This window comes from Anarhichas minor, unplaced genomic scaffold (assembly GCF_050575085.1).
Source record: "Anarhichas minor isolate MPS153535 unplaced genomic scaffold, ASM5057508v1 ptg000126l, whole genome shotgun sequence".
NCBI classification, from domain to species: domain Eukaryota; kingdom Metazoa; phylum Chordata; class Actinopteri; order Perciformes; family Anarhichadidae; genus Anarhichas; species Anarhichas minor.
In genome coordinates, this window is record NW_027466572.1 from 565,260 (window position 1) to 580,000 (window position 14,741).

At 44.1% G+C, this 14,741-nt stretch overlaps 2 protein-coding genes across 4 annotated transcripts; both read left to right on the forward strand.

The window, feature by feature from the left end:
• Nucleotides 1-3,912: 3,912 nt before the first annotated feature.
• Nucleotides 3,913-10,421, forward strand: ttc1 (tetratricopeptide repeat domain 1). Of its 2 annotated transcripts, none has more exons than XM_076083300.1 (8): nt 3,913-3,989; nt 4,360-4,923; nt 5,026-5,086; nt 5,167-5,279; nt 9,028-9,064; nt 9,144-9,292; nt 9,972-10,026; nt 10,117-10,421. In XM_076083300.1, the coding sequence occupies exons 2-8, from the start codon at nt 4,369-4,371 to the stop codon at nt 10,251-10,253; spliced, it is 1,107 nt and encodes a 368-aa protein (XP_075939415.1). In that variant the 5' UTR covers nt 3,913-3,989; nt 4,360-4,368; the 3' UTR covers nt 10,254-10,421. The 2 variants fall into 2 exon arrangements, with proteins under 2 accessions (XP_075939415.1, XP_075939416.1); XM_076083301.1 differs by lacking the exon at nt 3,913-3,989 and adding an exon at nt 4,119-4,267.
• A 226-nt stretch (nt 10,422-10,647) lies between these two features.
• Nucleotides 10,648-14,218, forward strand: pfdn1 (prefoldin subunit 1). 2 transcript variants are annotated; one of them, XM_076083310.1, is made up of 4 exons: nt 10,648-10,793; nt 12,745-12,911; nt 13,097-13,181; nt 14,044-14,218. In XM_076083310.1, the coding sequence occupies exons 1-4, from the start codon at nt 10,761-10,763 to the stop codon at nt 14,122-14,124; spliced, it is 366 nt and encodes a 121-aa protein (XP_075939425.1). In that variant the 5' UTR covers nt 10,648-10,760; the 3' UTR covers nt 14,125-14,218. The 2 variants fall into 2 exon arrangements, with proteins under 2 accessions (XP_075939425.1, XP_075939424.1); XM_076083309.1 differs by having other exon boundaries at nt 10,649-10,793; nt 14,041-14,218.
• Nucleotides 14,219-14,741: the final 523 nt, after the last annotated feature.

Genomic DNA, 14,741 nt, shown 5'->3' on the forward strand with positions numbered 1-14,741 from the left:
CTTCCTGAGTCGTCGGATGGTTTGCCAGAACCTCCTTGAGGCCAACCGAAAGTCCTTCTCCATGGCCTCCCCGAACTCCTCCCATGCCCGAGTTTTAGCATTCGCGACCACCGCAGCTGCAGCCCTTCTGGCCTGCCAGTACCTGTCAGCTGCTTCGGGAGACCCCTGGGCCAACCAGGCCTTGAAGGTCTCCTTCTTCAGCTTGACGGCTTACCTCACCTCCGGTGTCCACCACCGGGTTCTCGGGTTGCCGCCACGACAGGCACCGGTGACCTTCCGGCCACAGCTCCTAGCGGCCGCGTCCACAATAGAGGCTTTGAACATGGTCCATTCGGATTCCATGTCCCCAACCTCCCTCGGGATGTGTGAGAAGTTCTTCCGGAGGTGGGAGTTAAAGACCTCCCGGACAGGGTCCTCCGCCAGACTTTCCCAGTTCACCCTCACTACACGTTTGGGCTTGCCGGGTCTTTCCAACCGGTTCCCCTGCCATCTGATCCAACTCACAACCAGGTGGTGATCAGTTGACAGCTCTGCTCCTCTCTTCACCCGAGTGTCCAAGACATACGGCCGCAAATCAAATGATATGATTACAAAGTCGATCATTGATCTCCGGCCTAAGGTGTTCTGGTACCAGGTACACTTATGAGCCACCTTATTTCGAACATGGTGTTCGTTATGGCCAAACCATGGCACGCACAGAAGTCCAATAACAAAACACCATTCGGGTTCAGATCGGGCAAGCCGTTCCTCCCAATCACCCCCCGCCAGGTTTCTCCGTCATTGCCCACGTGAGCGTTGAAGTCCTCCGGGAGAACTATGGAGTCGGTAGGCGGCGCCCTTTCCAGGACCCCTCCCACCGACTCCAAGAAGGCCGGATACTCTGAACTGCTGTTTGGTGCATTAGCACAAACCACAGTCAGAGCCTTGCTCCCCGTAACCCGTAGGCGCATGGAGGCGACCCTCTCATTCTCCGGGGAGAACTCCAACACAGCGGCGATCAGCCGGGGGCTCGTGAGTATCCCCACTCCCGCCCAGCGCCTCTCACCCTGGGCAACTCCGGAAAAGGACAAAGTCCAACCCCTCTCCAGGAGCTTGGTTCCAGAGCCAGCGCTGTGTGTGGAGGTGAGTCCAACTATATCTAGCTGGTACCGCTCCACCTCCTGCACCAGCTCTGGCTCTTTCCCCGCTAGCGAGGTGACGTTCCACGTCCCTAGAGCTAGTCTATGCTGGCGGCGATCGGCTCGCCCAGGCCTCCCGCCTGACCCGCTACCCGGTCTGCATTGCACCCGACCCCGATGCTTATCCCTACGGGTGGTGGGTCCCGATCTGTGCCGTTTAAATGCGTTTATGGTGAATTTCAGCATATAGGTGCACTAACATGTAAGTGTCTGCTGAGCACTAATATACAGTTGTGTGAAAAAGTGTTTGCCCCCTTCCTGATTTCTTATTTTTTTGCATGTTTGTCACACTTAAATGTTTCAGATCATCAAACAAATTTAAATATTAGACAAAGATAACACAAGTAAACACAAAATGCAGTTTTTAAATGAAGGTTTTTATTATTAAGGGAAAAAAAATCCAAACCTACATGGCCCTGTGTGAAAAAGTGATTGCCCCCCCCCTGTTAAAACATAAATTAACTGTGGTTTATCACATCTTTGGAAAGCTGAGTTCAATTTCTCTAGCCACACCCAGGCCTGATTACTGCCACACCTGTTCTCAATCAAGAAATCACTTAAATAGGACCTGCCTGACAAAGTGAGGTAGACCAAAAGATCCTCAAAAGCTAGATATCATGCTGCGATCCAAAGAAATTCAGGAACAAATGAGAAACAAAGTAATTGAGATCTATCAGTCTGGAAGAGGTTACAAAGCCATTTCTAAAGCTTTGGGACTCCAGCGAACCACAGTGAGAGCCATTATCCACAAATGGCGAAAACATGGAACAGTGGTGAACCTTCCCAGGATTGGCCGGCCGACTAAAATTACCCCAAGAGCGCAGCGACGACTCATCCAAGAGGTCACAAAAGACCCCAGAACAACATCCAAAGAACTGCAGGCCTCACTTGCCTCAATTAAGGTCAGTGTTCATGACTCCACCATAAGAAAGAGACTGGGCAAAAATGGCCTGCATGGCAGAGTTCCAAGACGAAAACCACTGCTGAGTAAAAAGAACATAAAGGCTCGTCTCAGTTTTGCCAGAAAACATCTTGATGATCCTCAAGACTTTTGGGAAAATACTCTGTGGACTGACGAGACAAAAGTTGAACTTTTTGGAAGGTGTATGTCCCATTACATCTGGCGTAAAAGTAACACGGCATTTCAGAAAAGGAACATCATACCAACAGTAAAATATGGTGGTGGTAGTGTGATGGTCTGGGGCTGTTTTGCTGCTTCAGGACCTGGAAGACTTGCTGTGGTAAATGGAACCATGAATTCTGCTGTCTACCAAAAAATCCTGAAGGAGAATGTCCGGCCATCTGTTCGTGACCTCAAGCTGAAGCGCACTTGGGTTCTGCAGCAGGACAATGATCCAAAACACACCAGCAAGTCCACCTCTGAATGGCTTAAGAAAAACAAAATGAAGACTTTGGAGTGGCCTAGTCAAAGTCCCGACCTGAATCCGATTGAGATGCTGTGGCATGACCTTAAAAAGGTGGTTCATGCTCGAAAACCCTCCAATGTGGCTGAATTACAACAATTCTGCAAAGATGAGTGGGCCAAAATTCCTCTACAGCGCTGTAAAAGACTCATTGCCAGTTATCGCAAATTGATTGCAGTTGTTGCTGCTAAGGGTGGCCCAACCAGTTATTAGGTTTAGGGGGGCAATCACTTCTTCACACAGGGCCATGTAGGTTTGGATTTTTTTCCCCCTTAATAATAAAAACCTTCATTTAAAAACTGCATTTTGTGTTTACTTGTGTTATCTTTGTCTAATATTTAAATTTGTTTGATAATCTGAAACATTTCGTGTCTCAGACTTTGTCCACAAGCTGTTTAAACTAGTGCTGGGCAAGTTAACGCGTTATTATCGCGTCGACGCATTCATTAATTAACGGCGACAATTAATTTATCGCACGATAACGCATTTTTTTTATTTGTTATTAAGCGGTCATTTTTAACACAAGAACCGACCGGCTGGCAGCAAGCGGTGAACAGCTGTTTGTGGTGTCTCTTGTGGCATCTCTTCCTGTTTCCTTCCCCTGGGTCCTAAGTCCTTACATGTACAGCTTCTTATCACCCTGTATGTACCAATGTACATTTATAACAAATACCACACATATTACGGTAATCAGCGTTGCATTTGTGTCTGACCAAAATACCAAAAAAATAAATAAATAAATGATTAATTTAAATTATTGTTTTGGAGTTTTTAAAGTGTTTTGTTTGTAATATGTATAATAAGCATCATTTAGTTATCACTACTGAGAATTTAACAAACATAAAAACATGACGTAGATAGGTTTGCAGTTTTCAAGGTGTATATTTAAATATCATCTCTTACACACATGAAGATGAAGTTGTGAACACCGGCTGAATATCTATTATCAGAATCATTATAACTGTGTTATAACTGCTGCTGTGTAAAGGGAATACTGCTGTTAACAAGAACCTTATTTGTTTAAAGTGTTTAAACCAAATGTTAGTGCACTTTTGTTCATATAGCAGTACTTTTAAAATAAAAGTGCGCAATACACTACTTTTGAATTTATTATTGAACTTTGCCATAACAATGCGATTAATCGAAAAACAATCATGCGATTAATCACGATTATAAATTGTAATCGTTGCCCAGCACTAGTTTAAACCTAATTTTAAAAGGTTTAATCAAAGATATTCTACATTAAACGAGCTGACGATGGCGGTGGTTCAGGAGGGAACCATCTCACTTCCTTCTGATCTCTGTTGGTAGTTGCACATGCGCAGTACCGATCTGACAGAGGATGCACTTATTGGATAGCGTTGGGCAGGCTAACCGGTGTTAGCAGGTAAAGCTAACAGGTCAAATACATGTTTTTAATCATGTCAATGTTCTAGTTAGCCGTCACACTGATGACGTCACATGACCCGTGACGTAGCAAATGGTTGACAACACCGTTAACGGTCCGGAGCTGTCTGTTAGCCTAGCTGTTAGCTGTTAGCTATCTGTTAGCAGTTGGCTATTTTAAATGTTTCTTTAAGGGAACAAAACTGTTTATTACTTCCGGTTGTTGTTTACAGCAAACTGTCAAAACTCTGAGAGCTCGAGGTAGAAGTACTGTTTGAGGTAGAAGTACTGCGATTCGTAACAACAAGTAGAACAAGTGTGTGTGTGTGTGTGTGTGTACATGTTTATATATATATATTTGTGTGTTACAGAGCTTCAACATGAGCAGCCAAGGAGCTGGAAAAAAGGAGGAAGAGGAGAAAGAGGAGAACTTCTACGACTGTCAAGAGACCCTGGAGCCTTCAGGACGAAGAGAGGAGGAGCAGGAGGAGAGCCCACAGGACTTTACCATTAAAACTGACAGACTGACTGACAGAAGAGACAACACAGGGAGAGAAGGAGGAGGAAGACAGGAGGAGGAGGAGCAGGGCGACAGGCTGCCGGAGGAGGAGCAGGGCGACAGGCTGCGGGAGGAGGAGGAGGAGGTGCAGGGCGACAGGCTGCGGGAGGAGGACCAGGGCGACAGGCTGCGGGAGGAGGAGGAGAAGGGCGACAGGCTGCAGGAGGAGGAGGAGGGTGACAGGCTGCGGGAGGAGGACCAGGGCGACAGGCTGCAGGAGGAGGAGGAGGGTAACAGGCTGCGGGAGGAGGACCAGGGCGACAGGCTGCAGGAGGATTCAGATCTAGAGATGAAGGAAGAGAACAGCCAAGAGGTGGAGTTTGATGACGATTACCTGAAGGAGGTGGAGAAGGAGCTGACAGAGGAGGAGAAAGAGGTGACACCTGTTTACCTTTTACACCTCTTGTGGTGACATCATGGTGACATCAGTGTGTGATGCTGTAAATCACAGATATTAAAACCTTCTGTTTTCTTTCAGAGTCGACGGCAGCAAAGTTTAACTCTGAAGGAAAAAGGCAACGGCCAGTTTAAAGCTGGAGGTGAGTGACATCATCGCCACATTGTCCTTTATAAACCAGTACAAACCAGTATAAACTAGTACTAACACGTCTCTCTGCAGACTGGTTGGAGGCAGAGCGGAGCTACACAGACGCCTTGGTTTTATGTCCGGTTTGTTTCAGCCGAGAGAGAGCCGTGGTGTTCTCCAACAGAGCCGCTGCAAGGCTGCACCTGGTAACTAGCAACATGCTAACAGCATGCTAACACAGAGGCCAACATCATGCTAACACAGAGTCTAACAGCATGCTAACAACACACTAACAACATGCTAACAGCATGCTACATGTTGGGTTATCAACACTAGCCAACCACCCGCTAACAACATGTTAGGTTATCAACACTGGCCAACAACACGGTAACAACATGCAACATGTTAGGCTATCAACACTGGCCAACAACACGCTAACATGTTACATGTTAGGTTATCAACACTGGCCAACAACACGCTAACATGTTACATGTTAGGTTATCAACACTGGCCAACAACATGCTAACAACATGTTACATGTTAGGTTATCAACACTTGCCAACAACACGCTAACAACATGCGACATGTTAGGCTATCAACACTGGCCAACAACACGCTAACATGTTACATGTTAGGCTATCAACACTGGCCAACAACACGCTAACAACATGTTAGGCTATCAACACTGGCCAACAACATGTTACATGTTAGGCTATCAACACTAGCCAACAACACGCTAACAACATGTTACATGTTAGGTTATCAATACTGGCCAACAACATGCTAACATGTTACATGTTAGGTTATCAACACTTGCCAACAACATGCTAACAACATGCGACATGTTAGGCTCTCAACACTGGCCAACAACACGCTAACATGTTACATGTTAGGCTATCAACACTGGCCAACAAAACGCTAACAACATGTTAGGCTATCAACACTGGCCAACAACACGCTAACATGTTACATGTTAGGTTATCAACACTTGCTAACAACATGCGACATGTTAGGCTATCAACACTGGCCAACAACACGCTAACATGTTACATGTTAGGCTATCAACACTGGCCAACAACATGCTAACATGTTAGGCTATCAACACTGGCCAACAACACGCTAACAACATGTTACATGTTGGGTTATCAACACTGGCCAACAACACGCTAACAACATGTTAGGCTATCAACACTGGCCAACAACACGCTAACATGTTAGGCTATCAACACTGGCCAACAACATGCTAACAACATGTTACATGTTAGGCTATCAACACTGGCCAACAACACGCTAACAACATGTTACATGTTAGGCTATCAACACTAGCCAACAACACGGTAACAACATGCAACATGTTAGGCTATCAACACTGGCCAACAACACGCTAACATGTTACATGTTAGGCTATCAACACTGGCCAACAACATGCTAACAACATGTTACATGTTAGGTTATCAACACTTGCCAACAACACGCTAACAACATGCGACATGTTAGGCTATCAACACTGGCCAACAACACGCTAACATGTTACATGTTAGGCTATCAACACTGGCCAACAACATGCTAACATGTTAGGCTATCAACACTGGCCAACAACACGCTAACAACATGTTACATGTTGGGTTATCAACACTGGCCAACAACACGCTAACAACATGTTAGGCTATCAACACTGGCCAACAACACGCTAACATGTTAGGCTATCAACACTGGCCAACAACATGCTAACAACATGTTACATGTTAGGCTATCAACACTGGCCAACAACACGCTAACAACATGTTACATGTTAGGCTATCAACACTAGCCAACAACACGGTAACAACATGCAACATGTTAGGCTATCAACACTGGCCAACAACACGCTAACATGTTACATGTTAGGCTATCAACACTGGCCAACAACATGCTAACAACATGTTACATGTTAGGTTATCAACACTTGCCAACAACACGCTAACAACATGCGACATGTTAGGCTATCAACACTGGCCAACAACACGCTAACATGTTACATGTTAGGTTATCAACACTGGCCAACAACATGCTAACAACATGTTACATGTTAGGTTATCAACACTTGCCAACAACACGCTAACAACATGCGACATGTTAGGCTATCAACACTGGCCAACAACACGCTAACATGTTACATGTTAGGCTATCAACACTGGCCAACAACACGCTAACAACATGTTAGGCTATCAACACTGGCCAACAACATGTTACATGTTAGGCTATCAACACTAGCCAACAACACGCTAACAACATGTTACATGTTAGGTTATCAACACTGGCCAACAACATGCTAACATGTTACATGTTAGGTTATCAACACTTGCCAACAACATGCTAACAACATGCGACATGTTAGGCTCTCAACACTGGCCAACAACACGCTAACATGTTACATGTTAGGCTATCAACACTGGCCAACAACACGCTAACAACATGTTAGGCTATCAACACTGGCCAACAACACGCTAACATGTTACATGTTAGGTTATCAACACTTGCTAACAACATGCGACATGTTAGGCTATCAACACTGGCCAACAACACGCTAACATGTTACATGTTAGGCTATCAACACTGGCCAACAACATGCTAACATGTTAGGCTATCAACACTGGCCAACAACACGCTAACAACATGTTACATGTTGGGTTATCAACACTGGCCAACAACACGCTAACAACATGTTAGGCTATCAACACTGGCCAACAACACGCTAACATGTTAGGCTATCAACACTGGCCAACAACATGCTAACAACATGTTACATGTTAGGCTATCAACACTGGCCAACAACACGCGAAAACATGTTACATGTTAGGCTATCAACACTAGCCAACAACACGGTAACACCATGCGACATGTTAGGCTCTCAACACTGGCCAACAACACGCTAACATGTTACATGTTAGGCTATCAACACTGGCCAACAACACGCTAACAACATGTTAGGCTATCAACACTGGCCAACAACACGCTAACAACATGTTACATGTTAGGCTATCAACACTAGCCAACAACACGGTAACAACATGCAACATGTTAGGCTATCAACACTGGCCAACAACACGCTAACATGTTACATGTTAGGTTATCAACACTTGCCAACAACACGCTAACAACATGCGACATGTTAGGCTATCAACACTGGCCAACAACACGCTAACATGTTACATGTTAGGTTATCAACACTGGCCAACAACATGCTAACAACATGTTACATGTTAGGTTATCAACACTTGCCAACAACACGCTAACAACATGCGACATGTTAGGCTATCAACACTGGCCAACAACACGCTAACATGTTACATGTTAGGCTATCAACACTGGCCAACAACATGCTAACATGTTACATGTTAGGTTATCAACACTGGCCAACAACATGCTAACAACATGTTACATGTTAGGTGATCAACACTTGTCAACAACACGCTAACAACATGCAACATGTTAGGCTATCAACACTGGCCAACAACACGCTAACATGTTAGGCTATCAACACTGGCCAACAACACGCTAACAACATGTTACATGTTGGGTTATCAACACTGGCCAACAACACGCTAACATGTTACATGTTAGGCTATTAACACTGGCCAACAACACGCTAAAAACATGTTACATGTTAGGCTATCAACACTAGCCAACAACACGGTAACACCATGCAACATGTTAGGCTATCAACACTGGCCAACAACACGCTAACATGTTAGGCTATCAACACTGGCCAACAACATGCTAACAACATGCGACATGTTAGGCTATCAACACTGGCCAACAACACGCTACCATGTTACATGTTAGGCTATCAACACTGGCCAACAACACGCTAACATGTTACATGTTAGGTTATCAACACGCTAAGAACAGAGGCTGACATCATGCTAACACAGATGCTATCACAGATGCTAACAGTCTGTCTCTCCCTCTCAGGATCTGAAGGATAAGGCGATCTCGGACTGCACCAGAGGTGAGTGATGACATCATTCTTTACCTGTGCAGGTCATTGATTGATCTCTTCATTGATTGGTTGCCTGTGGTTGCTATAGCGATAGACCTGAATCCAGACTATGTGCGGGCGTTGCTGCGGAGGGCGGAGCTTCACGAGCAGACGGACAAGCTGGACGAAGCTCTGGAGGACTACAAGAAGGTTCTAGACCTGGACCAGAACCAGACCACCGCCAGACAGGCCTGTATGGTGAGGAGGAGGAGGAAGACGAGGAGTCACACCCTAACCCTGAGTCATTAATACCTTTAAATATGTTACTCTAGTAAAAGTACTAATACCACAATTTGAAATACTCTGGTACAAGTAAAAGTATGTTGGTATTTAATGAATGTACTGAACTAAAAGTATAATCTCTGTCTCTCTCTCTACCTGTCTGTCTCTCCCTGTCTCTCCCTGTCTGTCTCTCCCGGTCTGTCTGTCTCTCCCGGTCTGTCTCTCCCGGTCTGTCTCTACCTGTCTGTCTCTACCTGTCTGTCTCTCCCTGTCTGTCTCTCCCGGTCTGTCTCTCCCGGTCCGTCTCTCCCTGTCTGTCTCTACCTGTCTGTCTCTCCCGGTCTGTCTCTCCCGGTCTGTCTCTACCGGTCTGTCTCTACCTGTCTGTCTCTACCTGTCTGTCTGTCTCTACCTGTCTGTCTCTCCCGGTCTGTCTCTCCCTGTCTGTCTGTACCGGTCTGTCTCTCCCGGTCTGTCTCTACCTGTCTGTCTCTACCTGTCTGTCTCTACCTGTCTGTCTGTCTCTACCTGTCTGTCTCTCCCGGTCTGTCTCTACCTGTCTGTCTCTCCCGGTCTGTCTCTCCCTGTCTGTCTCTCCCGGTCTGTCTCTCCCTGTCTGTCTCTCCCGGTCTGTCTCTATCTGTCTGTCTCTCAGAGGTTGCCTCATCAGATTCATGAGAGAAATGAGCGGTTGAAGGAGGAGATGATGAGTACGTACTGAACACTAATCAATAAGAACATCTCTCCATATTTTCACAATAAGAGCCCCTCTAACCCCTCACCTGTAACCCTCTCTACAGGTAAACTGAAGGACTTAGGGAACCTGGTCTTGAGACCGTTTGGACTCTCCACCAGTAACTTCCAGGTGAACCAGGACTCTGACTCCGGGTCGTACTCCATCAACTTTGTGCAGAACCCAAACAACAACAACAGATGACGTCATCACCCAGGACGGCGATGTCATCACAGAGGACCCCCATCGATTGGTCTATTCTCTGGTATCATGGTAACCGCACTGCAGGGGACCAATGGGATCGCTGGAAACATTGTGATGTCATCCCTACAGGATCCTAACAAAATAAAATAAAGATCATGAAGAAGAAAACTGTTTAAATAAAGTTTGTTTGATTCCAGTAATTATATATATATATATATATATATATATATATATATATATATATATATATATATATATATATATATATATATATATATATATATATATATATATATATATATATATATATATATTATCTATCGTATATATAGATTATCTATCGTAATCGTAGTTTCAGTGGGTAAATATGTGATTCACACTCCGAACAGAAAGTGGCAGTAAAACACCAATAGTGTTGATGCCAACTGACGTGAAAACAGAAGAAGAAGTAACGGAAGCTAACAGCCTCGCACATGCGCAGTGTGTACCTGTTCAGTGCTGGCGAAGATGTCTGCGCCCATAGACCTGGAGCTGAAGAAGGTAGCTTTGTATATATTATATACATATTTTTTTATATGTAACAGTTTGTTACCTGATGGTGTTACCTGCTCACCTACTCTCTGTCGCGTGCTCTCTGTGTTCACCGAAGAGGGATCGAACCCACGTCACAGCTGTTTAATAATCGGCCGTTTACCAGTAGCTAACTGTTAGCATAGCCACGCTACTACACAGTTAACGGGAGAGAAGAAGAAGGATTGATACGTCGTTAGAGAAGAGATATGAATACAGATGTTTTATTTACATTTAACATATATATTATATAATAAATATATATTATATAATATATTTATATATATTTATTTACAGAAAACATATAGATTAGATATATTATATAAATGTTGGTGCTGGGCAACGATTAAAATGAATCGCATTGTTATGCGCAAAGTTCAATAATGAATTCAAAAGTAGTGTATTGCGCACTTTTATTTTAAAAGTACTGCTATATGAACAAAAGTGCACTAACATTTGGTTTGCAAACACTTTAAACACATCAGGTTTTTTTTAACAGCAGTATTCCCTTTACACAGTAGCAGTACTTAAAATACAGTTATAATTTAATAACTCATTGATCGGGCCCTCGCAAGTTCACGCACGTCGAGGGTACTGGCAGGACTCCTGTTGATGCAGCCATGCATTTCTGTGACCATCATACACGTGCGTGCACGAGTTAATCCGTATTTCCTGTGTCGACCAATGGCGTAGCCAGGTCATTTTGCCAGGTCTTAAGCCTCGAATGTTTTGAGTGTACTTCCGAATACAATCATAACTGTATTTCTGTAAAAACTGACAAAAAACTGAATGTGTGTGTGAATGCGCTTCAGTGTTAGTAACAACAGACTGTCAAAGTAAATGCAGGTCGGTTGTTTGTGCAGGTGTCTCTGACAATCACTGACTAAAAGCTGGAAGAGTCGAGGAGAAATAGGAGAATGTATAGTTCCATGTGAAAAAAAAACATTTTTGTAAAGAAATAAGTTTAAGCCAAAAAGTGAGCCAATAAAATAATCTATCATATCAATTAGGCTGGGTGCAGTTTGATTTTATTAAACAAACTTCACGCTCCAAAACGAACAAAAACAATAATATTTACTATTAATGAAAACTCCATGTACAAGCATGAATTGGAAACCTTTTTTATCCAATTTCTGCTCTCCAAGCATCTTAGTTTGCACATATTTAGATCAGAGAAGCCTTTTTCTCATGGTGTGCCCACAAACCCTTTCAATAAGTTCAGTGTTTGGGCCGCTGTAATTGTAAAATCCTGCTTACGTCCCTGGTTGCCAGTAGGTGGCGCTATGACTGAGTTCATATTGGCATGCAGAAGTCCTAAAGCCATGACAGTCAACAAGCATGTCAAGTTTGGGACAGTTTTGACAAAGTACAGTTGAGTTACAACAGCTTGATGGATGATGGTGAACCATGTAAAATGGCTGCCACACCAAGTCTATGTTGTTCAATGAAGCCTAAAGCTTTCAGTAACTTTTAATCACTAAGGTCTTTAGATTGTTCTGACCAAATTCTAAGTTGATCTGATTATTTCCCTAGGACGAGTTTGTTAAAGTAGAGCACCTGGAAATAGCAAAAACGACACTAGAAATTCATACAAAATTCAAAATGGCTGACTTCCGGTTGGGTTTAGAGCATGGCTCCAAGAGACTTTCTTTTAAGTCTACATGTGATAGATGAGCCTTCCAAATTTCATACATCTAGGTGAAACGTACAGCGAGGGCTGCTTCGTCAAAATTGTGTAGGGGGCGCTATTGAGCCGATTTGCCACTCTGAAGTATTAAAATCATATTATATATCGCCGCGCTTCAACAACTTCTTACAATCTTCACAATGAAGCATTATCAAGGTCTTAAGGCTTTTCTGACAACATTTGAGAGGGATCTGATTAATCTGTGAGGATCACAGTGATACCTCTCTCTTGTAGGCCTTCTCTGAGCTGCAGGTGAAGATGATCGACACGCAGCAGAAGGTGAAGTTGGCCGACCTGCAGATCGATCAGCTGACTCGTGTTCAGAAACATGCTAAGCTAACGCACGCTGAGATCGCCACGCTGTCGGACAACACGCGACTCTACGAGGGAGTCGGACGCATGTGAGTCTGAAACAAGGTGTTAGTTCACCTGGACAGGTATCACTCGGGTGTGTCTGCATCACTCAAGTGTGTCTGTTATTATCTTCTATCTAATAATTTTTCTCTTTAATATAAACATTCAGATGTTCTGCTGATGAAGATCATGTGAAATGGTTGAAAGCTCCTGAACATCTTCTCTATTTCAGGTTTATTCTCCAGTCGAAGGAAGAAATCAACAATCAGCTGAAAGACAAACAGAAGACAGCTGACGAGAAGATTAAAGAACTCGAGGTACTAATACACTCTAATATACACCAGAAATACACGCAGATTTAAATGATAAATACACCAGAAATACACGCTGATATACACGATAGATACACGCTGGAATACGCAATAAATACACCACAAATGCACCATAAATACACGCTGATATACACGATAGATACACGCTGGAATATGCAATAAATACACCACAAATGCACCATAAATACACGCTAATATACAAGATGAATACACGATAGATACACGACAAATACACCATAAATGCATGCTGATATAGACGATAGATATACACGCTGGAATGCACGACAAATACACGCTGGAATACACGATAAGTACACGCTGGTATACACGACAAATACACGTTGGAATACACGACGAGTGCACGCTGGAATAAACGACGAGTGCACGCTGGAATACACGACGAGTGCACGCTGGAATACACGACGAGTGCACGCTGGAATACACGACGAGTGCACGCTGGTATACACGACGAGTGCACGCTGGTATACACGACGAGTGCACGCTGGAATACACGACGAGTGCACGCTGGAATACACGACGAGTGCACGCTGGAATACACGACGAGTGCACGCTGGTATACACGACGAGTGCACGCTGGTATACACGCCGAGTGCACGCTGGAATACACGCCGAGTGCACGCTGGAATACACGCCGAGTAACACGCTGGAATACACGCCGAGTAACACGCTGGAATACACGCCGAGTAACACGCTGGAATACACGCCGAGTAACACGCTGGAATACACTCTGAGACGTGTGATAAATTATAGTGTTTTAGTGTTCAGGTGTGTTTTACCTGCTCTCTCTGATGTCACAGGTCTGACTATGTTCTGTTTTTTCCAGCAGAAGAAGGTGTACCTTGAACGCAGCGTGAAAGAAGCTGAAGACAACATCCGAGAGATGCTTCTGTCCAGGAGAGCTCACTGATACTAATAACAATAACAACAATAATCATTAAGATACGTCATCAATAACACGTGTTCATGTCAATAACTGTTTGATATTAAATTGTTGAACCAGACTGTTTCAGAGTTTTATTACTAGAGAGTGAGACCTCTTTATTGTGACTGTAAACAGAGCGAGACCTCTTTATTGTGACTGTAAACAGAGCGAGACCTCTTTATTGTGACTGTAAACAGAGCGAGACCTCTTTAATGTGACTGTAAACGGAGCGAGACCTCTTTATTGTTATTATAAACACTGGACCATCCTTTACCAAAGGAAAGGAGATAATTCCGGCCCACAATGCCTTGCTGTGGTAACATTTAAAGTGACTCGGCATGAAAGCATACTGTTACGACCGGCTCGGAAGTCGCAACACAAGGAGGGACACAACACCAAGTTAGATTCAGAAACCCCGGGTGCCAGTTTATTACAGGACACAAATAAACCGTAATGTGCAAATCTAACTGAAGACCAGGGTCTGGTGCCAGGCAGATGAGAGAGGGTGGAGCAAGGAGGCGCTTATATAGGTAACCCACATCTTCATCCAGGTGCCCTCAATCACTCGTTAGGGAGCTGCACCTAGAAGTCAAAAGACACAG

Coding starts and splice junctions, on each gene's coding strand:
- ttc1 (XM_076083300.1), top strand. CDS start 4,369: ATGAGCAGCCAAGGAGCTGGAAAAAAGGAGGAAGAGGAGAAAGAGGAG. Junction 4,924..5,025: donor TGACAGAGGAGGAGAAAGAG/GTGACACCTGTT, acceptor GTTTTCTTTCAG/AGTCGACGGCAGCAAAGTTT. Junction 5,280..9,027: donor CCGCTGCAAGGCTGCACCTG/GTAACTAGCAAC, acceptor TCTCCCTCTCAG/GATCTGAAGGATAAGGCGAT.
- pfdn1 (XM_076083309.1), top strand. CDS start 10,761: ATGTCTGCGCCCATAGACCTGGAGCTGAAGAAG. Junction 12,912..13,096: donor TACGAGGGAGTCGGACGCAT/GTGAGTCTGAAA, acceptor TCTCTATTTCAG/GTTTATTCTCCAGTCGAAGG. Junction 13,182..14,040: donor AGAAGATTAAAGAACTCGAG/GTACTAATACAC, acceptor TGTTTTTTCCAG/CAGAAGAAGGTGTACCTTGA.